The sequence below is a fragment of the Saccopteryx bilineata genome, chromosome 11 (assembly GCF_036850765.1).
Source record: "Saccopteryx bilineata isolate mSacBil1 chromosome 11, mSacBil1_pri_phased_curated, whole genome shotgun sequence".
NCBI classification, from domain to species: Eukaryota; Metazoa; Chordata; class Mammalia; order Chiroptera; family Emballonuridae; genus Saccopteryx; species Saccopteryx bilineata.
This window is the reverse complement of record NC_089500.1, coordinates 61,125,029-61,148,926: the sequence shown is the minus strand read 5'-3', so window position 1 is coordinate 61,148,926 and position 23,898 is coordinate 61,125,029. Positions and strand designations below refer to the sequence as shown.

General features: G+C 39.0%; 1 protein-coding gene and 1 non-coding gene across 2 annotated transcripts; one reads left to right on the top strand and one right to left on the bottom strand.

The window, feature by feature from the left end:
• Window positions 1-661: 661 nt before the first annotated feature.
• PSMG2 (proteasome assembly chaperone 2) lies at window positions 662-23,852 on the bottom strand. Its single transcript, XM_066246631.1, has 7 exons — window positions 23,648-23,852; window positions 19,453-19,624; window positions 14,082-14,140; window positions 8,216-8,334; window positions 7,050-7,223; window positions 1,694-1,814; window positions 662-910 (listed from the first exon to the last, which is right to left on the bottom strand). The coding sequence occupies exons 1-7, from the start codon at window positions 23,702-23,704 to the stop codon at window positions 812-814; spliced, it is 801 nt and encodes a 266-aa protein (XP_066102728.1). The 5' UTR covers window positions 23,705-23,852; the 3' UTR covers window positions 662-811.
• TRNAF-GAA (transfer RNA phenylalanine (anticodon GAA)) lies at window positions 17,863-17,938 on the top strand. The gene has a single exon. It is a non-coding gene; the product is annotated as a tRNA-Phe (tRNA).
• Window positions 23,853-23,898: the final 46 nt, after the last annotated feature.

The following is a 23,898-nucleotide window of genomic DNA, read 5'->3' as shown; positions in this document are numbered from 1 at the left end:
TGTCACCTCCTCATATTTTACCACAAGAGAAGGAGAAACAGGCTATAGAAACCAGAATGATTTATCACAAATCATTTACTAAGTACTACCACGTAGACTACCCTTTAATATTTATAAGCCTTTGTTTTACAGATGAGAAGGCCAACTCATGAAGGTAACAACAGATATATAAGATCATGTGTAAAAAGTGGCTGGTATGTAGTAAGTACTCAAAAATGATAACTTTTATTTCTTTTATATTAAAATTCTTTATAGATGGGGGAATTATTCTAAATTATTGTGTTATGCACTTTATAATCATAAGGATCCTTATAACTAAAAGGGAGAAAGGGGCTCTAAATCAAAGAATGCAGCTTTTAGAAGCTGGAAAGGGATAGGAAACATTCTCCTCTGGAGCCTCCAGAGGAAACACAGACCTGCTTATAGCTTGATTTAGTACAGTGAGACCTATTTTTAGACTTCTCCCTTAAGCTAATACACTTGTGTTATTTTAAGCCACTAATTTTGTGGTAATTTGTTGGAGCAGAAATAGAAAACTAATATAGAAATCAGAGTTTAAAAACTAGGACACTTTTCATAAAATTAGGAAATATTTTATTGTACAAAATTTACATCTGTTGCATATGATGAAAAGCATGGAAAAACATTCTTTTGCTAATCCATTTCTTTTCTGTGAAAAGTAAAGAATTATTTTCTAACCATTAGATAATACAACTCTGAATACAGTTGTTTAGTATTTGTGTTGGTAGCAAGTGTCTGGGGAGGTGGGACTGTACTGGTAGTGTGTCGGAACACAAGGTATAAGAACAGATCAGAACAGCGCAGGGGGAAGACCACTGCCAAAGAGTAATCTCCAGGAACTTGGCATTTTCCACGGCAAGGCAGATGCTGTGGGACCATCACACTGTAACTAAAAAACAAAATATTTAAATCTCCATCTTTACCACCAAATTGCCTTTTAACGTGTATTATAAAACTCCTCCTCTAATTTTTTTGTTTCTTTCTGTTCTGACACTTTTAGCTGGGTTTTACTTAAAGAAAAACAACGTAATACATTTCTATGTCTTTATGTCAACTTGATATATTTTCTCAATTTTTAAATCATAATGATACACCAGAAAGGCTATGGATAGATTCCACGAGGAAAATCAAATTCAAAAGGAACAGGGGTTTAAAAAAAATCAGAGCTGTGAGTGTATCAATTTGTTCTTAGCGAAAGTATGAATTAAACAGTTACCTACCTTATAAAAAGCCTTATGGGACTTCATGCGTAAATGCTAACTGATTTCCCTAGGTGTGATTTCATAATAAAGAATTTAATTATAATGCATGCTCAACTATAGTATATTGTTCACACAATACCTTTGTTTTCTAAAAAATAAAAATAAAAAATCCTAAATTCCAAAAAGAACTTATTGTAAAAAGCTGTCTGCTATAAATGCAACATAAACAATGAATACAATGAAATACTTAAGATTTTCCTTTTTTGGAAAATTAGCCTTAATGAAACAAATAGAAAACAGGTTGGTTAACTGCCCTCTTTTCAAAAGTTCACCTACACTAAATTTTATGTAGAGATATGTTTATAGTCAACATGAGTTTTTACTTATCTGGTCTACTTATATAGCATATAAAATACAAGTTTATGAATACATAACCAGAGAAATCAGGCTTAAGCTGAAGAAAAACTTACATGTGGTTTGATTATCTGAAGCCATTCATTAAGATACTCAACAAGACCTAATGCATCTGGGATATTGTCTCCTTCTGAAACAAATTTCAGCAGAACCACCATTGGGATTTCTTTAGAACAGCTACGACAAATTAAAAAAAAAATTAAGTATGCTACTGATACAGAACGTTACCATGTTTCCCTGAAAATAAGACAGTGTCTTATATTATTTTTTGCTCCTAAAGACGTGGTAGGTCTTCTTTTCAGGGGGTGTCTTATTTTTCTGTGAACAAAAATTCACATTTACTGTTAAACAAAAAAATCAACATTTATTAATATACTGTAGTCATGTCATCACAAACATCAGCATAAGCAGCCAAACTCTGAATTCCATCAGAATTTCTTGTGACACTATTTCCATGTACAACAATCTACCGTGGTTCCCCCAAAATAAGACAGTGTCTTATATTAATTTTTGCTCCTAAGATGTGCTAGATCTTATTTTCTGGGGACCCCCTATGTTTCTAAGCTTGAAAAAAATTGCAGTAGGTCTTATTTTCAGGGGATGTCTTATTTTCAGGGAAACGGTAATTCCAGTGTGTCTGTTTTTATAGCTAAGATAATTTTCCAGATTTTAGGCAAGAAGATGCCTCACTGAGATCACTCTATTTACCTCCCTTTGTCCTAGATATATTCTTTTGCCTGTGGGGACAGGACTAGGAACCATGCAATGCCTACCATAGGCATATGCAAGTCTGTGCCTCACACCAAGGCTCCAAGAAAAACCACCTTTCTAACTTTGGTTATAGAAAATGAGGAAAATATTTTCAGAAGCACCAAAGCAAAAAAAAAAAAAAAGTTTAGACTGAAAGTTACTAACCTTATTATCCTAAAGCAGTGAAAGAAAACTGAAATAGAATATTTAAAGGAGGGAAAAAATCTTGCTATTACTTAATTTATTGAGTGATTATTATGTGCTAAGCAAAAATCTGCATATTTTATGATTCAATCCTTACAACAATCCTTGATAAAGTTATAATTACATCCTTTTCAAAAATGAATCAGTTTAGAATAATGGAAACAAGGACAGAATACCTTGATTCAAATTCTAGCTTTGCCACTTACCAGACATGCTGGGCAAGTTACTTAATCAAGGCTGTAGTGGTCCTCATCTGTAAAAGAGGGATCACAACAGAATGGGCCTCACAGATGGTTGTGGGGTTTAAAGGCAATAATGATGACAAAGTGCTTAGAACAGTGCCCATAATTAAAGTGTTAGCAATTAACTATAGGTAACTGAGGTATATAGTGATTTCAATATTGTTAATACGCTTAAAGTTCTATATCTAGGAAGTGGCAGAGGTGGAACTCGAACCCAGGTCTTTCTGACTCTAAAACATAAGTCTCCTGTTCTGTTAGATATGCCTCAAGCTAGTAATGAGATGGAGCTCTACAACAATGCAAAAGCTTCCTGTTTGCCCAAAGAAGCAAAAATCATTTCTAACACCCTACAATGAGAAAAACCATGCAAAAGCTTCAGAGCACATGACTGACAGCTACACAAATAAAGGCAAGATAGGTTCCTAATCTGGATTTAAAATGTGGAGGAGACTTTGACATGTAGGTAAGAGTCTCAGATGTACAGCGAGAGCTTACCACAGCATTTCAGTCTCTAAAACTGAAAATTAGAAGTTGTTAGCACTAATTATACCATCTCAGTACACAGTTCTGAAATATCTCAGATTCACTGGCTTTGCATGGAAGCACTGAGAGCTGGAATGGCTCAGAAGATTTTAGTTCCTAAACATTCATGCTATGATGATAGCCTTAGAAATGACTCATGCCTAAAGAAAGCTAGTCACCCTGGGTATGCTTGCAAGTGAAAGGCTCTAGCTTGAAAAGTGCTCGGGTATGGTCTTTAAATTACAGTGTCTCATACTACTACTCTGTAACACAAACACATAGTACAGTAATAGTTTAAACACTATCCTCTGGTCCGCTCTGTTACAAATGTGGAGAATGACTAATTTTACTACTTTCTGTGACATTAAAATCTAACATATGAGATATATCCATTATTAAATTACAAATGTATTTCTATCCCAATTAAATACAGGAGTGAGGAAAAGTAGGTTTACAGTTATTTGTATGGAAAATAATATAATAAATAAACAGTAATACAAGAATCAACTGTGGACTGATCAGTGGTGGCACTGTGGATATAGTATTGACCTGGAACACTGAGGTTACTGGTTCAAAACTCCAAGGTTGTCAGCTCTGAGTGGGGGATTGTTCACACAGGGTCACTCACTTGAGTGGGGGATCAGGATGATCCCATAGCTTGCTAGCTTGAGCCCAAAAGATTGCTGGTGAGAAAAGGCCAAGGATGCTGGCTTGAGCAAGGGGACACCAGCTCAGCTTGAGCCCAAGGTCTGTTCCCGGTCAGGGCACATACAAGAGGAAACCAATGTAGGATTAAAGTGAAAGCAACTAGGAGTTGATACTTCTCACCCTCTCTCTCTCACATAGGTGCTAGATCCGTCTCTGAATTAGAGTTAAGATTTGAGGCCAGATGCCTGTGTTTGATATCCTGGCTCTGCCATTCATTACTCAGACAGCTTTTAGCAGTTATTTAACCTTGCTGTTTTTCAATAATCTTATTGATAAGATGTGGTTAATACCAGCACATACCTATATGGTTATTATGAGAATTAAATAACAATATATGTAAGGTACACACAATAAGTATTAGGCACATAATTTGCTATTACCTTGACTACCGCTTATATTATATTAGTTACTACTATCATGACTTCTTCAGGTCATACAAAGTCATATAATGTAGATTTCAGAGTAAGCAAACCAATCATTCTAATTGCAATGATAGGTTTATACTGCTGTAACTTATTATGTTATTTAAGAAAGCAAATTTATTGGTTGAGTTTGGGGACATTTTTTTCCCTAGGGTTAGCTCTGACAACCTTCTAGAGCCACTGTTCAAGGTACCAGAGGCACATCCCTCGTCCATCTCTCTCCATGGAAGAGTGGAGAGATTACATGAGCCCAGAAGCAGCAGAAGCCACACTCTAAACAGCTTCCCTACCCCTCTCATAACCATTGGCTCTGTCTCCCATGAACTTATCAGGCATATCAACCCCTAGCAAGGAGTCGTCGTCAAGGGAAATTAGAGCATACAGCAAGGCCTACTGGTTAACCCCGAGCTTAGCCTCTGGATGAGGAAATAAGAGGCTAAGGGATAAAGCAGGTAAAAATAGGGATGGTGTAAGTGTCTACAAGTCTGACAGCAGACTGGGCAGACATGTAAATCAATTTAAAGAGGGGCTAAAAGAAAAAAAGATCTTTCTATTTTCCAGTTTTACTTTCACTTTCCTTCAAAATGTTCATGAATCCTAGAGGCTAATCAAGAGTGACTGTGAGGATTTAAAAGACAAATGCATAAAAATAATTATAAATTTATGTTATTGGGCATACAATGTATAAAGATGTAATTTGTGATGAAAACAGCATATGGATGGGAGGTAAGTGTGTATAGGAGTATTTTTTATATGCAGCTGAAGTCAGTATCAATTCAAATTAGATTGTTAAAAGTTTAGGATGTTATATGGAATCGTAGTAACTACAAAGCAAGTATCTATAGAATATACACAAAAGGAGGCAGGAATGGAAGGAATGAACAAAAAAGCTGTAAGATATACAGAAAAGAAAGAGCAAAATAATAGAAGTCCTTATCAGTAATTATTTAATAAAAATGGGTTAATTTTACAATCAAAATATAAAGATTGCAGAATAAAAACACATGATCCAACTATGTGCTGTCTACAAGAGACTCACTTAAGATCTAAGGACATGCAATGTGAAAGTGAAAATATGGATGAAAAGAGATATTCCATACAAATAGTAACCAAAAGAGAGCAGGATGGCTATATTAACATCAGACAAAATAAATAGATTTCAAGTCAAAAACTGTTACAGGAAACAAATATATATGTATACTTGTAACTATATATGCATATATATATATCATATATACACACATATACATGTGCATATATATATATAGAGACAAAAGGGTCAATTCATCAAGAAGAATAAACAAAGTGAATGACACTAGAAATTAACAACAGAAAGAAAACTGAAAAATTCACAAATTTGTGGAAATTAAAACATTTCTCAAACAACCAAGGGATCAAAGAAGAAATCACAAGGACATCAGCTAAAGAACTACACTGTATTACATTTGAAGTAAAAACCTTAAACGGAGAAAAAAAATCACAAGGGGAAGTAGAAAATACTTGAGATGATTAAAAATGAAAATACATCTACTAAACTTAAGGGGGCTATATCTAAAGCAGTCCGAAGAGGGTAATTTGTAGCTATGAATGCAAATATTAAAAAAGGAATTTATCAAATCAATGACCTAAGTTTATATCTTAGAAACTAGAAAAAGAAGAGCAAACTAAATCCATAGTCAGCAAAAGAAAAAAATAACAGATTAAAGTGGAGATAAAATAGAGAACAAAAAGATAGAGAAAAATCAATAAAACCAAAACCTAGTTATTTGAAAAGATCAATAAAATCAACATGTTTTACTAGAATGACTAAGAATAAAAGAAAGCAGACTCAAATTACTAAAATCAGGCCCTGGCCGGTTGGCTCAGTGGTAGAGTGTCGGCCTGGCGTGCAGAAGTCCCGGGTTCGATTCCCGGCCAGGGCACACAGGAGAGGCGCCCATCTGCTTCTCCCCCCACCCCCTCCTTCCTCTCTGTCTCTCTCTTCCCCTCCCGCAGCCGAGGCTCCATTGGAGCAAGGATGGCCTGGGCACTGGGGATGGCTCCTTGGCCTCTGCCCCAGGTGCTGGGGTGGCTCTGGTTGCAACAGAGCTACGCCCCGGAGGGGCAGAGCATCGCCCCCTGGTGGGCAGAGCGTCGCCCCCTGGTGGGCGTGCCGGGTGGATCCCGGTGGGGCGCATGCGGGAGTCTGTCTGACTGTCTCTCCCCGTTTCCAGCTTCAGATAAATACCAAAAAAACCCCAAAAAACTAAAATCAGAAAGTAAGGTCATTATTATTGATCTTACAGAAATAAAATAGGAGTTATTTAATGAGACAGATTTTCCATTTAGAATGACAGTGTTCTGAATGTGGTGTGGTGATGAGTACACAACACTGAATGTATTTAATGCCACTTAATTGTATACTTAAAAATGGTTAATATTATATATATTTTACAATTTAAAAAAAGATTGTTAACTGAATTTCAATAATTTCCCTGAATGTACTTTCTACTTTACTAATATTTTATTTTACTTTCACATTTAAATAAGGGGGGAACAAATGAACAAACAGTCAAACAACTCACCCTTCGTCATAGAGTGTTTTTGTGATGCCTCCTCCAGGTACACGGATACAAAAATCAGAGTCGCGTATTTCAGGAATGCGTGGGCTTTTCTCCATTTCTTCCCAGTTAAGGCTCTTAAATTTATTTTGAACACTTTTTTGCATGGGAGGTGTAAATAGGTACCTAAAGGGAGTACTAGAAACAATGATATAATTAACTTCCTAAAACCTCACATATAAACATTAAGGTAAAACTCAGTTCTTTAAGCAAAAATTATCCTGTTCTCTATACTGTATATTCTATTTCACAAGGCAAACACAAGTTTTAGCAGTCTATGGGAGAATAACATGTAAAAACTATTGCTCTGACTTGCTATTTACATACTTGGGAGAAACAGTAAAAAGGAAAATTTAAACCAAGGCCATTATGAGGATAGATCTATTTCCCACAGCTATGCTCCCTTCTGGCCATGAGGCCTATTGTGAGAGTCCTAGAAATCAGCTCCAGTTTTGACAGTTTATTCTTGGCTGATATCTTTCATCATGATTTTACAGGTGTATAAATGACAATGTAATAAAATATGTTTCTATCTCTTGGATACTTTGTCTTTTATTTAAGAATTCAGTCTGAAATGCCTGGGAGTTAAAGACAACTGCATTTCTGCAAATAAAAATTGTTGAATATATGGAAATGAATGAAAATATCAATCCAATCTTTCAAAACCCAATAAATCTAGGTACCCTTTCCCTCTTTTTTTTTCCTCATAGGTGAGTTCTGCGATGTTGCCACGCATGATATCAACAATCGAAGCATAGTTCCAGAACCGTCTCTATCTTTACAACAAGCCTCCCTTGTGCCCCAACCACAGAATGAAAAGATTCTACCTGTGATCTCTACCTCTTTACTTTCCTAATTCCAGGGAGAAGAAGTAAGGATATGCCACTGGTTTTCAACGACCAGACCATGAAAGAATTAACCATCCTGATATTATATGAAGATTATATAATCAAAGAGTTAACTACCCTGATGTATGTTCATACAACACACACAGCATCGGTCTGCGGATCGGCGGTGGAAAACCACTAATACACAAGGCTTTTTAAAATTATTCTAACTTTTTAATAGTAAATCATTATAATACTGTGTAATCATAACAAAAATAATTTTTTTCAAAGGCCAAAACATACCTGCGAAGCTGTAGATCATTGCGGTGATACGAATGACTGCTTGAAAGAACAATAACTTGGGCACAGTTACTACTTTTCACCCAGGAAAGCAGTTTTTCACAGAATGGCTTTGATTTATACTTTGTATACATTGAAAGAAAAAGAAAATATAAAAATTAGATCTTAAGAATATAATGAAAGTATTCTACATACTATTTCATCAACTTTCTGATGACACATAAATATACTAAAGTTAGAATTTTTTTAGATCCACTTAATGTCTTTAAACTGAAAGGGAAAAATGAAGAGCAATTATCTATTTTATTTTTACAATTAAGAAATAAATTGTGAGGAATCTAGATTTTTTTAAAAATTTGATTTTGACTGACAAAGGAAAATTTCCCAGTACTCTTTTTTTTTTTTTTAAGTGAGAGGAGGGGAGATAGTGAGACACAATTCCACATGCGCCCTGACCAAGATTCACTCAGCAACCCTGTCTGGGGCCAATGCTCAAATCAGCTAAGCTATTTGAAGCTGATGCGGTAAGCCTTCCTCAGTGCTTGGGGCCAGTGCTCAAGCCAATCGAGCTACTGGCTGTGGGAGAAGAGGAAGAGAAGGGGTGAGGAAAGCAGAGAGAAGCAGATGGTCGCTAATCCTTGTGTACCCTGACCAGGGATCAAACCCAGGATGTCCATCGGTTGGGCCAACTCTATCCACTAAGCCAACCAGCCAGGGCCCCCAGTACTCTCTCTCTTTTTTTTTAATACAGGGACAGAGATAGAATCAGAGAGAGGGATAGACAGGGACAGACAGACAGGAACGAAGAGAGATGAGAAGCATCAATCATCAGTGTTTGGTTTTGACACCTTAGTTGTTCATTGATTGCTTTCTCATATGTGCCTTGACCGTGGGCCTTCAGCAGACCAAGCAACCCCTTGCTTGAGCCAGTGACCTTGGGTTCAAGCTGGTGAGCCAAATGAGCCCACGCTCAAGCTGGCGATCTCAGGGTCTCGAATCTGGGTCCTCTGCATCTCAGTCTGACACACTATCCACTGCGCCGTCTGGTCAGGCCACCCCCAGTACTCTTAAAAAATGTTTTTTAAATTGATTTTAGAGAGAGAGGAAGGGGGGTAGAAGGAGAGAGGGGGAGAGGGAGGGAGAGGAAAAGAGAGAGAGAGAAACATCAATTTGTTCCTGTATGTGCCCTAACTGGGGATTAAACTGGCAACCTCTGCACTTAAAGACGACACACTAACCAACCGAGCTATCTGGCCAGTGCTCCAGTACTCTTAAGTAATCCATTATTACTCAAAAATGCCACACGGTCATCTATAAGATGTTCTTGCCAGAAATTTCTGACCTAAATTTAATCATAAAAAAACAATTAGGTGAATTCAGAATGCCAAACAGCTGGCCTTGCTTTCTCAGAGTCAATATTGCGAAAACCAGAAAGAGGACAGCCAGTTCTACACTGAAGGATACCAACTAAAAGATGTATCAGCCATGAGCAACATGTGAACTCTGAATAGATCCAGAATTGAAGGATATTTTGAAGACAATTAGGGAAATTTGAGTATTAGATGATGTTACTGAAAAATTCATTAAATGCTAATTTTCTCAGGTGTGGTAATGGTGTTGTGGTTATAAAGAATAATGTCCTTATTCTGAAAGACATGTGCTAATGTACTTTGGGGTGACATATGTCACTAGCCTAATTTTGGATTGTTTTGTTTTGCAATAGAAAACTGTCCATGCCCATACATACAGAGAATCAAGCAGGTGTGGCAAGATGTTAACATCATGGTTAATATGGAATGTAGGTTATAAAATTATGAGGGGGGAAACCCATATTATAGAAACTCTTTTCAAAGACATAATTATTCAGTAAATTTAAAATGCAGGTAAGAAATGAACTCTAACTGTAACATTTAAAAACAGGAATGCAAGACAGTAAATTGGTAAATAGAGGCAGATTCTGCAGGCTGCCTGGTCTTGAATGCTGCCTCTGCTTCCTACAGACTGTGTCTCAAATTGCCTAACCTTTTGGTGTTTTTTCACATTCGTAAAATGTGAAACATCAGTAACATTAGTCACCTGCCACATGATTACTGTGAGGATTAAATAATCTATATAAATTACTTAGAACAGTCCTGGTTCAAAGTATTAATGCTCAATAAATGTTTGCTTTTTCCCCCCCATTTTTGTGACAGAGAGGGAGAGAGTCAAGAGAGAGGGACAGATAGGGACAGACAGACAGGAAGGGAGAGAGACGAGAAGAGTCAATTCTTTGTTGCAGCAACTTAGTTGTTCACTAATTGCCTTCTCATATGTGTGTTGACGGGGAGGCTACAGCAGACTGAGTGACCCCTTGCTCGAGCCAGCGACCTTGGGCTCAAGCTGGTGAGCTTTGCTCAAACCAGATGAGCCCGTGCTCAAGCTGGCGACCTTGGGGTCTTGAACCTGGGTCCTAGGCATCCCAGTCCAATGCTCTATCCACTGCGCCACTATCTGGTCAGGCAAATGTTTGCTACTTTGAAATCACTATTTCCATATACCATAAATTTCATTTATAAATGTTTGAACTATCTTAATTCTTGAACTTACACTGATTTTAGTGTGTGCAAAAAAGTGAACTAAAAAGCCACATGGCAAAATGTAAAAATGTTAGCAACTCTTTTTTTTTTTTTTTTTTAAATTCTTTTTATTTATTCATTTTTAGAGAGGAGAGAGAAAGGGCGAGAGAGAGAGAGGAGAGACAGAGAGAGAGAGAGAAGGGGGGAGGAGCTGGAAGCATCAACTCCCATATGTGCCTTGACCAGGCAAGCCCGGGGTTTTGAACCGGCAACCTCAGTGTTCCAGGTCGACGCTTTATCCCACTGTGCCACCACAGGTCAGGCCATGTTAGCAACTCTTTGGGCATGATATTGTTAACTAAAAACTAAAGAATGATTCCAATAAAAATATTAAAATAATCATAACAGTATTCATGACAGCCTATAACTAGACACCAAACACTCCGTCAACAGTACAATGAATAATGGGTTATTTATATAGCAGAATCCTACATAGATGTGAGACTAAACATCATCTTCTTGCAGCAACATAAGTGAGTCACACAAGTAGAATACTGAGTAAAGGAAGTTAGATATAAAGTGCATATCATAAAAGTCCACTCATATAATAATGTAACTAGGATGGAGCATGGGGGAGGGTGTCTGGAACACTGATAAATTTCTGACCTCCTTAAAATGGTACCTTAATCCACTCAACATTTATTGAGAGCTTCTCTACATGCAAAAGCACTATTTTACAAGCTGGGGATATATGAGTGAATGACACATCATCCCTTCTGTCAGGAAACTTACTTTCTATTAGAAGTAGATAATAAACATATATGTGACATGCCAGGTAGTAATAAGCTGTGAAGAAAAGTAGCACAGAATAAGATGATAGAAAGGTTGGTCAGTCCCTGGCCAGTTAGATAAGTCAGTTAGAGCAGTGATCCCCAACCCCCGGGGCCACGGACCGGTACCAGTCCGTGGGCCATTTGGTACCGGTCCGCAGAGAAAGAATAGACAACTTACATTATTTCCGTTATATTTATTTTAAAAAAATTACGGGCCCTGGCCGGTTGGCTCAGTGGTAGAGCGTCGGCCTGGCGTGCAGAAGTCCCAGGTTCGATTCCCGGCCAGGGCACACAGGAGAAGCGCCCATCTGCTTCTCCACCCCTCCCCCTCTCCTTCCTCTCTGTCTCTCTCTTCCCCTCCCGCAGCCAAGGCTCCATTGGAGCAAAGATGGCCCGGGCGCTGGGGATGGCTCCTTGGCCTCTGCCCCAGGCGCTAGAGTGGCTCTGGTTGCGGCAGAGCGAAGCCCCGGAGGGGCAGAGCATCGCTCCCTGGTGGGCGTGCCGGGTGGATCCCGGTAGGGCGCATGCGGGAGTCTGTCTGTCTCTCCCCGTTTCTAGCTTCAGAAAAATACAAAAAGAAAAAAAAATTACGATGTTTTTTTAAAAAAAATTACTAGATTCCCTGTTTCATCCGTCTAAGACTCACTCTTGACGCTTGTCTCGGTCACGTGATACATTTATCCGTCCCACCCTAAAGGCCGGTCCGTGAAAATATTTTCTGACATTAAACTGGTCCATGGCCCAAAAAAGGTTGGGACTACTGGATTAGAGCATCGTCCCAAAATGCCAAAGTTGTAGATTCAATCCCTAGTCAGGGCACATATGGGAAACAACCAATGAATGCATAAATAAGTAGAACAAAATGAACACTTTTTTCTCTCTGAATCTCCCTTCCTTTGTTTGTCTCTCTAAAATCAATCAGAGAAAAAAAGAAAGAAAAAAATTGTGGCTAGGCACCTGTTCTGCTCCTTTCTATTAAAAAAAAAAAGGAAAAAAAGGGTAGTCAGGGAAGGCCTTTCTAATGAGGTCACATTTAAGCAAAGATAAAGGAAACGAGCCATTTAGGTATTGAAGGGAAAAGTATTCCAGGCAGAGAAATTAGTGTAAAGGTTCTGAGACAGAAGTGAGCTTAATCTGTTTGAACAACACAGGGAGCCTAACATGGCTGAAGAGGGTGAGTAACGGGGAAACCGGCAACGTGCAGAGAGTAAAGATTAGGTAGAGCACCTGTCCAACAGAATTCTGCAATAATGGAAATGCTCTTCATGGCACATGCTTGCCACGTGTGGCTATGGAGAATTTGCAATGTGGCTAGAATAATGGAGAAACTGAATTTTTAATTTCATTTCCTTTTAATTAATGAATCAACATTTAAATAGCTACACATGGCCAGTGGCTACCATATCAGAGTAAATGCAGGGCCTAACAGGCCCTGGTAAAGGCATGAATTCACTTTGAGTAAGATGGGAAGCCACTAGAGCAGGGGTCCCCAAACTGCAGCCCCTGAAGCCATTTATCCGGCCCCCACCGCACTTCCGGAAGAGGCACCTCTTTTATTGGTGGTCAGTGAGAGGAGCACAGGATGCATCCTGGAGTACTGTACGTGGCGGTGCCGCAAAGCGCTGTGTCACTCACGTACAGTACTACTTCCGGTGATGCTGGATGCACGCGTCACGGCTCCGGAAGCGTGTCATATCACTTGTTACAGCTAGCAGTGACAAATATGGAACTGGACATTGACCATTTCATTAGCCAAAAGCAGGCCCATAGTTCCCACTGAAATACTGGTCAGTTTGTTGATTTAAATTTACTTGTTCTTTATTTTAAATATTGTATTTGTTCCCGTTTTGTTTTTTTACTTTAAAATAAGATATGTGCAGTGTGCATAGGGATTTGTTCATAGTTTTTTTATAGTCCGGCCCTCCAACGGTCTGAGGGACAGTGAACTGGCCCCCTGTGTAAAAAGTTTGGGGACCCCTGCACTAGACGGTGTTTTGAAGAGAAGTAAAGTGATTTGATTTAGGTTTAAAGGATCACTGATGGTGCTATTTGCAAACAGACTAAGTGTTTGTGGGGAGTGGGTGGTACAAGAGTGGAATCAAGAGGGTGCGATGACAGTGGTTTGGATATAGAATATATTTTGATATATACATAATTTGTATGTAGATGCCACTGGATGAAACAATATAAATGAAATAAGCCAATAATTCACATGCTTAAATTTTTTTCACCAATGCTACCTGAATCAGGAATACAGAAGACCCAAGCTATACATCCCAATTCCTTTTAATATAATCATAAAATAATGGTAGCACCTCTTAAATTTTACGAGCTTCCTTTACTATAGATTCAGTACCTTTCTTAACTGTACAGATTAAAATATCAGAAATGACTTCTGACTCAATTCTTAAGAACACTTAGTATTTTACTTAGTATTAAATTTTACTTTAATATACTTAAAGACAAATGTAATGTACTAACCTTAATAAAAATGGATCTTAACTGAAGAGCCACTAACTTCTTTGAAGGCAACGAATATACTGCAAAGTCAAGAAAGTGAATTATACAATAATTAAAATGGAGGAAGTATAAAATTATTAGCAACCCAAATGCCCATCAATAGATGAATGTTTATATGTGGTTCACATATATAATGGAAAAAAAAGTGCTGGTACATATATTGACCATAAAAAACAATGAAATCTTACCATTTGCAACAGTATATGAACCTAAAGGGTGTATTCCTAAGTGAAATAAGTCAGACAGAGAAAGACAAACACCATATTTCATTTATAAGTGGAATATAAGGAATAAAAGAAACAAATGAAGTAGATTCACAGATACAGAGAACAGGCTGATGGTTGCCAGAGAAGAGAGAGATGGGAGTCTGGGTGAAAAAAGTGAAAGGAGTAAGAACTACAAACTGGTAGTCACAAAACAGCCCTGAGGATGTTCAGTACACCCTAGGGAATAGTTGGTAATATTGTAATAACTATGTATAGTGTCAGATGGGTGCTTGAAATATTGGGGAAACCACTTTGTAAAGTATATAACTGACTAGCCACTATGCTGTATACCTGAAACTATAATGAAATAATATTGGATGTAAACTGTAGTTGAAAACTAAAGTTAAATAAATAAAAATATAAAAAATTGAATTATAACAACTTGTGTGTCTAAATATTTTCAATAATTAAAAATAGAAGATATGTACTATATCACTTGGCTAAAGTATTTTTAAATACTTTAAAGTATTTCTAAAGATGTACTTGTGGGCTTCACTCTACAAAATATATTCATTTCTGAGAAGTTAACTGTAAGAAAATATCAAAAATTATTTTTCTTTCCACTTTAAATAACCAAAAAAGTATTCCCCTAGAAATTTCTGATATTAACACAAATAAAACAATTCTTTTTTTAAAAAAGATTTTATTTATTGATTTTGGGGGGGAGGAGTGGGAAGTATCAACTCATAGTAGTTGCTGCTATGTGCCTTGACCAGGCAAGCCCAGGGTTTTGAGCCAGCAACCTCAGCATTCCAGGTTGACACTTTCTCCACTGTGTCACCACAGGTCAGGCTAAAACAATTCTTTTTAAATTTTTATTTATTTGTTGATTTTCAGAGACAGAGAAAAGGGGACAGGGGAGGGGGAAAGGGCAAGGAACGGAAAAGAGAGGGGAGGGGAGGAGGAAGGGTAGCGGTACGGGTAGGGATTTCGACTTGTTGTTCCATCCATTTATGCATCCACTGGTTGATTCCTGCATGTACCCTGACTAGAGATAGAACCACAACCTTGGAACATCAGGATGATGCTCCAACCAACTGAGCTTCTGGCCAGGATAACCACAAATAAATGTAGTCAGTTTCTGATACTCTCCTTTCTTCTCTCTAGAGAACAGCAGTACTTATTGGGGTTAACAGAAGAATAAAATGGTGAATGTTAGCCATACAACAAAATCCCTACAGGAAGTACATTTGTATTCTTTAGGAGTTTTTGAAAGACCTAAAATATTGGCCCTGGCTGGTTGGCTCAGGGGTGGAACATCAGCCTGGCATATGGATGTCCTGGGTTAGATTCCTGGTCAGGGCACACAAGAGAAGTACCCATCTGCTTGTCCACCCCTCCCCCTCTCGCTACTTTCTCCCTCTCTCTTCTCCCCTCTTGCAGCCATGGCTCGATTGGAGCGAACTCTCCCTGGGTGCCAAGGATGGCTCCACGGCCTCTGCATCAAGCACTAAAAAATGACTCTGGTTGCAATGGCAAGGGCTCCAGATGTGCAGAGCATAACCCCCTAATGAGCTTGACAGGTGGATATCAATCAGGGTGCATGCGGGAGTCTTGTCTCTGCCTCCCCTCCTTTCACTAAATTAAAAAAAAAAACAAAAAAACAGACAGACCTGAAATAATATGCAAAATATTCTGTGAGTCAATGTGTGTGCTTTTCTGGGGAAACTTTCTTCAGATTCTACAAAGAGCCTACTTTATTGATGCCTAAAATGTCCCTGTCAACTTGACTTCCAGGAATGAAAAGCTCTGATATGAACCAAAGGCAAAATATAGAGTCTCTAAGGTCATGTACAAAGGGTTAAGCCTTTAGTTACTACAAAAAGATTACAGTTCCTGGCTGGGTAGCTCAGCTGATTAGGGCATTGTCCTGATATACCAAAGTTGTAGGTTCAATTCCTGGTCAGGGCACATATAAGAATCAACCAATAACTATACAAATAAGTGGAACAAACCCATGTTTTTCTCTCTCCCTCCCCTCTCTCTAAAATCAATCAAGCAATACACTTTTTTTTTTTAAAGCTTACAAATAACCCTGGACTTAGGGGCAAATCCTTTGAGATCATGTCTCTTCTGTTATAGGTCTTTTAGGGACTCTCTCATTGGACTGGTGTGGTGTGATTGCGGGCTTGCATCAGCAAGTCTAGTAACCATCAGGCATGTTCAGGGCAAAAGCAGCTAAAGCAAGAAGTTTAGGAATTAGCCTGACCTGTGGTGGCGCAGTGGGATAAAGCATCGACCTGGAACACTGAGGTTGCCGGTTCGAAACCATGGGCTTGCCTGGTCAAGGCACATATGGGAGTTGATGCTTCCTGCTCCTCCCCTTTCTCTCTCTCTCTCTCTCTCTCTCTCTCTCTCTCTCCCCTCTCTCTAAAAATCAATAAATAAAATATTAAAAAAAAAAAGAAGTTTAGGAATTAGGAAAAGGGACTAAGGCATAGGCATCAGCCTCTAATTTATCTCTGATGTATACATACAGTACAAGGCAACATACCTATTGGGAAGGGGTTGTATCTGTAGGGAGTGAGCAGGCTAAGCTTTCAAATACAAGATATGCTACCTTCCACATAGCAATATTCAAATTCTCCATCAGTGTATCATGCAATTCTTTTTTAAGATCTTGTTTTCCTTCTGATACAATAAAAGAAAGCAGTATCACCTTTCATGTATTTTGCTCCAAATATTTAGCTTTTATCTAATCAAGCCTTTAGACCTAATTCCAGTAACAGGAAATACAGAGAACAAAGGGACAAATCAAATGATACCACAAAGTATAAGACAAATGTAGGTAGGACATTCTATAGGACAGTGGGTCCAGTTTTTCCTTCAATAAATCAGTTTCATGAAGAAGAAGAAAAAAAGAGACTACTTTAGAGTAAAAGAGATTTCAAGAGCACAATGATCAGATGTATTTTGGGTCCTGGTTTGGGCAAACTTTAAAGAACATCTTAAGGTAAACTGGGCGAATTTGAATATGCATGGTGTATAGAAGGTTATAATTTTGTTAAATGTGATGGTATTTTAGCTATGTAAAAAAATGTTCTTAAAAATAAGAGATGCATACTTACATACGTGGGGGTGAAATGTCATGATGTCTATGATTTCAAACTATCTCATCTTAAAAAAAACATGAAGTGGATTAAAGAACTGTATCCAATTGACTTGCTGCCAGTTTGTATCAGTGGACAATCAGTGGGTCTTCCACTAGAGTGAAGGTGCATTAGCAGGGTGGTATGGAGCTTACGAGTCAGGTCTCATGGGCTTGATTAGGGGCTCAGTTATAACAATTATAATTGACATTAACTTCTCTGTGCAATGGTTTCCTCATCTATAAAACTACCTATGCAGTAACTATGAGGATTAAATGAGTTAACCCATGTAAATGTACATAGTGTTCAACTTATAGATTTTATAGTCCTTTATCCTTTAAGGCAATAAATTAAATTCCATCTTGTATTAACAAAGCTATCTTTCCGGCCCTGGTCGGTTGGCTCAGTGGTGGAGTGTCTGCCTGAAGTGCGGGAGTCCTGGGTTCGATTCCCAGCCAGGGCACATAGGAGAAGCGCCCATCTGCTTCTCCACCCCTCCCCCTCTCCTTCCTCTCTCTCTCTTCCCCTCCCGCAGCCGAGGCTCCATTGGAGCGGGGTTTGCCCGGGCGCTGGGGATGGCTCTGTGGCCTCTGCCTCGGGCGCTAGAATGGCTCTGATTGCGGCAGAGCGACGCCCCAGATGGGCATGCCAGGTGGATCCCAGTCGGGGGCATGCGGGGGTCTGTCTGACTGCCTCCCCGTTTCCAACTTAGGAAGGGTGCAAAAAAGAAAAAAAAAAAGCTATCTTTCGTGCAGAAGTTTCAATATTAAGATTCTTCTTTTTTTAAAAAAAAAATTAAGTGAGAGGAGGGGAGATAGACTTCTGCATTCGCCCTGACCAGAATCCACCTGGCAATCCCCATCTGGGGCCAATGCTCTGCCCATCTGTGGCCCATGCTTGCAACCAAACAATTTTTAGCAGATGAAGTGGAAGCTCCATGGAGCTGGAGCCATCTTCAGCACGTGGGGCCGATGCACTCAAATCAATCATGTCATGGATGCAGGAGGGGAAGAGAGGGGAAGAGAGGGGAAGAGAGAAAGGGAGGGGTGGAGAAACAGATGGTCGCTTCTCCTGTGTGCCATGACCAGGAATCGAACCTGGGACTTCCACACGCTAGGTCAACACTCTACCACTGAGCCAACCAGCCAGGGCCTTAAGATGATTTCTTGAAAGTGTTTTTCATTATCGCCAGCTAATGACGTAGTTAGTAAGACAACAAACAAAATGTTCCTTCATTTGTTTTTCAATCCACCAACCTGTGTTTTCATGGTCCTCCATCACCTCTTGATTTTGACCTTAAAATGATAAAAAAGGACTAAGAGGCTAACAGAGGAGCTGGCAATCAAATCAAGTAACTGTATGCTCCTGTGCTTCATGATCAACAGCTTCTCTCCTTACTCAGTGGTCACTATAATATAAACTGTGCTCCCTTATTAAGCCTGATAGTCTAATGAGACATTATGGATACTTATGAAATGGGAAAGGCATACACCTACTAGCAACACTGGGCAACTCAATCTCTCCACACCTTATTGATATGTTATTATGGCTTCTATAATGTGAGAGGATGACTAAGGCTTAGAAGAGGTAGCACATACTAAACGCACAGGACTGAGCCCAGTGGAATTCTCTTCTCTCCTTTCCTAGTATTAGTAATGCTTACACATGCCATTAATAACAGAAAAAAAAACCTGAGGATAAAAGTGAAATAAAAACCAATATAGGTTAAAAAAAAAGAATCTCAAATTCTATACAAAGACACAAGTAAAATCACATCTCTCATAGAGAGATGTGATTGGAAAGGGTAAGAACCAAAACCAGGGTATCAGAGAACAGGACAATGTGACTAGGTCATCAATTCTGCACAAAGCTGGCACCAAGTAAATGTTTGCTACAAAACAGTGTTTGCAGAGTTTATTTCTAATTCAAAACAATTCTACCTCATAGCAGAATAAAATATGCCGAAGTCTTACATACCTTCAGCATTTATACTGAGTTCTGTTGAATTTTCTTCTGATGTTGCATATGGATTGTTTCCAACCATCGGCACAAGACAATCAGTATAGAAGTAACCAATCTTACACATATTCAGTGTAGAAATAATCAGATCTATTGCGAGCTGGCCAACATTTCCAACAGATACTGCTGGCTGCAGTAAAAAAAAAAAAAGCTCATTAAATCATCAACATTAGTAGCAGTGTTAGAAGTTTAGTCAGAAGACAATAATCACAGCTCTAGTACTGAATGCTTATTCAAGTATATCATTACTACATATTCTTTCATTAATTGCAACTGAGGTGTCAGGAGGGAGCCTCCTTCACCTTTGCAACTATTGTTTAACACTTACTGAACCCTTACTGCAGGGGTCGGGAACCTTTTTGGCTGAGAGAGCCATGAACGCCACATATTTTAAAATGTAATTCTGTGAGACCCATACAACGACCCATGTATGTTATGCATTATCCAATAAAAATTTGGTGTTGTCCCAGAGGACAGCTGTGATTGGCTCCAGCCATCTGCAACCATGAACATGAGCGGTAGGAAATGAATGGATTGTAATACATGAGACTGTTTTATATTTTAACATTATTTTTTTAATTAAAGATTTGTCTGCGAGCCAGATGCAGCCATCAAAAGCGCCACATCTGGCTCGTGAGCCATAGGTTCCCGACCTCTGCCTTACTGTGTTAACTATTAATTACTCTGGACACTGGGAATTCAGTAAAACAAATCAATGGAAAACCTGGTGGAGCTTCCTCTGTAGTGAGAGTAGTTTACCTGTAATAAAAAAATTACTAAAATATACAGTGGGAAGTGCTATGTACAAAAATTAAGCATTACTGTGTGTATCTTTGGCTGCAATTTTAAATATACTGCTCACAAAAGTTAGGGAATATCTCAAAATGAGTATGAAGCGATAAAATATCCCCTACTTTTTATGAGCAGTAATGGTCGGTCAAGGAAAGAATCACTTCAGGTAACAAGAAACTACATACCTGAAAGAGGTAAAGTAGAAAGCCACACAAAGACGGGGGAAAGAATATTTCAGGCAGTGGGAAAGCAAGTGAAGGGCTGTGAGGTAACAACAAAAGTGTCCTTGGGTCTTCTGTTTGCTTTGTTAGTGTCTAATGGTTGGAGTGAGTTTGTTTTCACACTAAAACCACACACATACACATACACACACTTATCTCCCTAACTGCAAACAGTCCAACTGTCAAATGTCTATCTACAGTCTGAAAGACTTATCTGAACTCGAGCCTAATGGATAATTTCTCCATGGTTATGTCACAGGTAACTCACATTTAACGTGTACAATATCAAATTTTTGCCCAAACTTGTCCCCATATTTTGTATTTCAGAAAAAAAGCAACAATTACTGTGCCAATTACTTAAATCAGGAAACTTCTTCCCTTTACCAACCACATCTAATACACAACTAATTATCACAGATTCTATTTTTTGCCTTTGTCATATTTTTGTGTCCTTCATTGTGGTCTCCCACTTTTCACTGCTGTTATCTGTTAATTTGCTGGTTATCTCCTGTAATTGCCTTGCCTCTTCTCAGTGTGTTTTGAGCCCTTCCTCCTCCTTTGGGCCAGTACTGTTCTAGGGATGGCAGCTGGCTGAGTAGCCATTTTATCTAGCAATGTGTATATATATGTATTTGTTCATTAATTTGTTTGTATTTTAGTGGACAATTGTGGGGAATTTGGGCTACGGAGGGACACCCTAGAAGTGAGTTAGGGATCAAAGAATGGTTATTTGGAAGGAAAGATTTTGCTACTTTGCTTAGACCCTTACTCTTCCAGAGTTGTTCCTCTTTTCCTCACCACTGGATTCTTCCCATCCGCATACACACGTGCTCTAGTATCTTTCCTTCCAAATAACCATTCTTTGATCCCTAACTCACTTCTAGGGTGTCCCTCCGTAGCCCAAATTCCCCACAATTGTCCACTAAAATACAAACAAATTAATGAACAAATACATACATATACACATTGCTAGACAAAATGGCTACTCAGCCAGCTGCCATCCCTAGAACAGTGCTGGCCCAAAGGAGGAGGAAGGGCTCTAAACAGAACATTCTCATCTCCCACCGTGACGCTGTAGATAATTTGCTTGCTATTCTGTCTCTTAATGGCTTCCTGGCCTTTACTTTGAAATGTAGAAAAATGTTTACTTTTACAGGAATGTCAAGAAAAGCTTACATTGGGGAGGGACCTGACAATTAGGGGAGTCTGAATCACAGTAGTTTACAGAAACCTAGCCACAGGATTTACTGTGGAAAGTTAAAGCCTGTAAATTAGTTACAAACTTAGATCACCAATTTTAAATCTTTACTTTGTATTCTAAGAAAACAGGGAGGGTTTTTTTCACAGATAATTCCCAAAAGCAGATGGACCCAGAGGAGCCAGGTCCCAGCTGTTCCTGGGAAATACCTGACCTCGGTTGTCTTGAAGATTTACCAAGGACACCAGATAGGACCCTACTGATTAGGCCTGAACCACATCAGAAGGACTTGCAGAGATGTTTCTGTAGCTGAATCTGCCTCCTCCTGCTCATCATCAAGTCAGTTACAAAGACCATAAACCAAGATATGCTAATCAATCTCTAACTCATATATCTAACACTTGGGGCTGACACCCTTTGTTGGTCTCAGCCCGCCTATATCCAGGCGTTTTTAAAATAAATGACACTAGCCTTGTGTTCTCGTGTTTTTGGTTCAGCCTGCGGTTTCTGCCTTTTAGACATCTCCACTGCTTCTCCCATTTATTCAACCCACTCTGATATGGCTTCTCTCTTCACCACTGCACTGATGTTTGCCAAAGCTACCACTAATACTCCTTTAGACATTACTTTCTCTATACAGCTTTTCTATATATTTTTTCCTGTCAGGTATCTGCTGAAAAGATACTTTTTTTTTTTTCCATTTTGTAATTAACAAGTATTTTTTCAGGGTGTCACTTTGAAATCATGTAAAATTTCCTCCCTTAGAACACAATCACAGACACACTAATTTTAGCATTCGTTGATATTTCTTGCATGCATTATGATGAACTGTCAAAAAGTTATTTTTCTTAATACCATTATTCTTTAACTGACACATAACACTGTCAGTTTTAAATGACAACATGATTGATATATATACAGGAGTGAGCAAAATAGGGTTACAGTTGTAATACAACTAAGTAATACCATTAATTGATAGTAACACAATAAACTTTCATGTACTAAAAACTGGAAACACTTTGCCCACCCGTGTATTGTGAAATGATTACCAAATACATTGTTTTAAGATCCACTATCGCAGTTACATTATTTTCTCAAGATGATAATTTTTAATATTTACTCTCTTAGAGACTTACTCATAATTGAAGGTTTGTATTCTTTGACCACCATCATCCATTTACTCAACCACCCCTTCATTTGTTCTCTGCAGCTGTGAGTTTGGTGGGGGTTTTTGTTGTTGTTTTTCAAGTTTCCACAAATGAAGTTTTTCTTAACAGGTCCTTGTGTCCCCTCTCCCTCCCAATAAATCCCAGGGCCTTTCTGTATCTTCATAAAACTTCTTTCCTAGCATGTATTGCATTTATTGATTTACGTGTTCCCAACTAGACTGTAAAACTCCTTGAGGACAAGGACCCAGTCATATTCTAATATTTTCACATAATAGAATGCTTACTGAAAGAATGAATGAACACGGACAATTGTAAAAGCGACAAAACCGTGTTAGCTACTAGCAAAAAAGTTGCTTTTATTATCCTATCGGTAGTTTTTCTGGCTAATGGAAATCACGTGCTTGTTTAAGAATGATTCTAAAACCAGTTGAAAAACTACTTTTCTGGGATAAAATGTAAAGAGAATGCCTCGCACGACCTAAGTACAACATATTTTTAAGACCCACACACTGCGTTGCACAGTCCACAAAAACCACAACCTACAGACTTAAAGACACAAGGTTTGGTGATAGAGCCAACGAAGGTTCTATCTGCCCGCCGCCTCTAGCGACTGCCTCTCTCCATTTTCAGCGCAGGCTGAACACCTGAAACGGAAACAAGTAGTCTCCCCAAGGACGGGTGGGACACCCCGCGTCGGGGCGGCACCGCAGGAGCCTTCCGAAAGGCAGCAGCCCGAAGTCGGCTGTGCAGAGTTTGCAAAGGCGGGGACTCACCATCAGTAGAGTAAAACCCGCCAGGTCGGAGACCGACTCTCCGCAGGGAACAAACATGGTCGCACTGAAGTGGGAGGACGGAGATCAGCGCGGGACTGGTAGGAGCTAAGGAGGCGGGTAAGCGAAATCCCAAACTCCAGTCGTACTGCGAACTGTACCCCCTGGAAGTCCGCGCGACGGAGGTGCGGCGGGACTAGCCGGACGGGGTCCTTCGAGTCCCTCGGCGCGGGGTCCTCAGGGGGCCCGTCCAG

What these genes read in the sequence shown, in the direction of transcription:
- PSMG2 (XM_066246631.1), bottom strand. Translation starts at nt 23,704, where the DNA reads ATGTTTGTTCCCTGCGGAGAGTCGGTCTCCGACCTGGCGGGTTTTACT. An exon ending in TAAGATCCATTTTTATTAAG is followed by an intron (nt 8,335 to 14,081) that starts GTTAGTACATTA and finishes ATGTATACAAAG; the next exon opens with TATAAATCAAAGCCATTCTG. An exon ending in AAAACACTCTATGACGAAGG is followed by an intron (nt 1,815 to 7,049) that starts GTGAGTTGTTTG and finishes AATTTGTCGTAG; the next exon opens with CTGTTCTAAAGAAATCCCAA.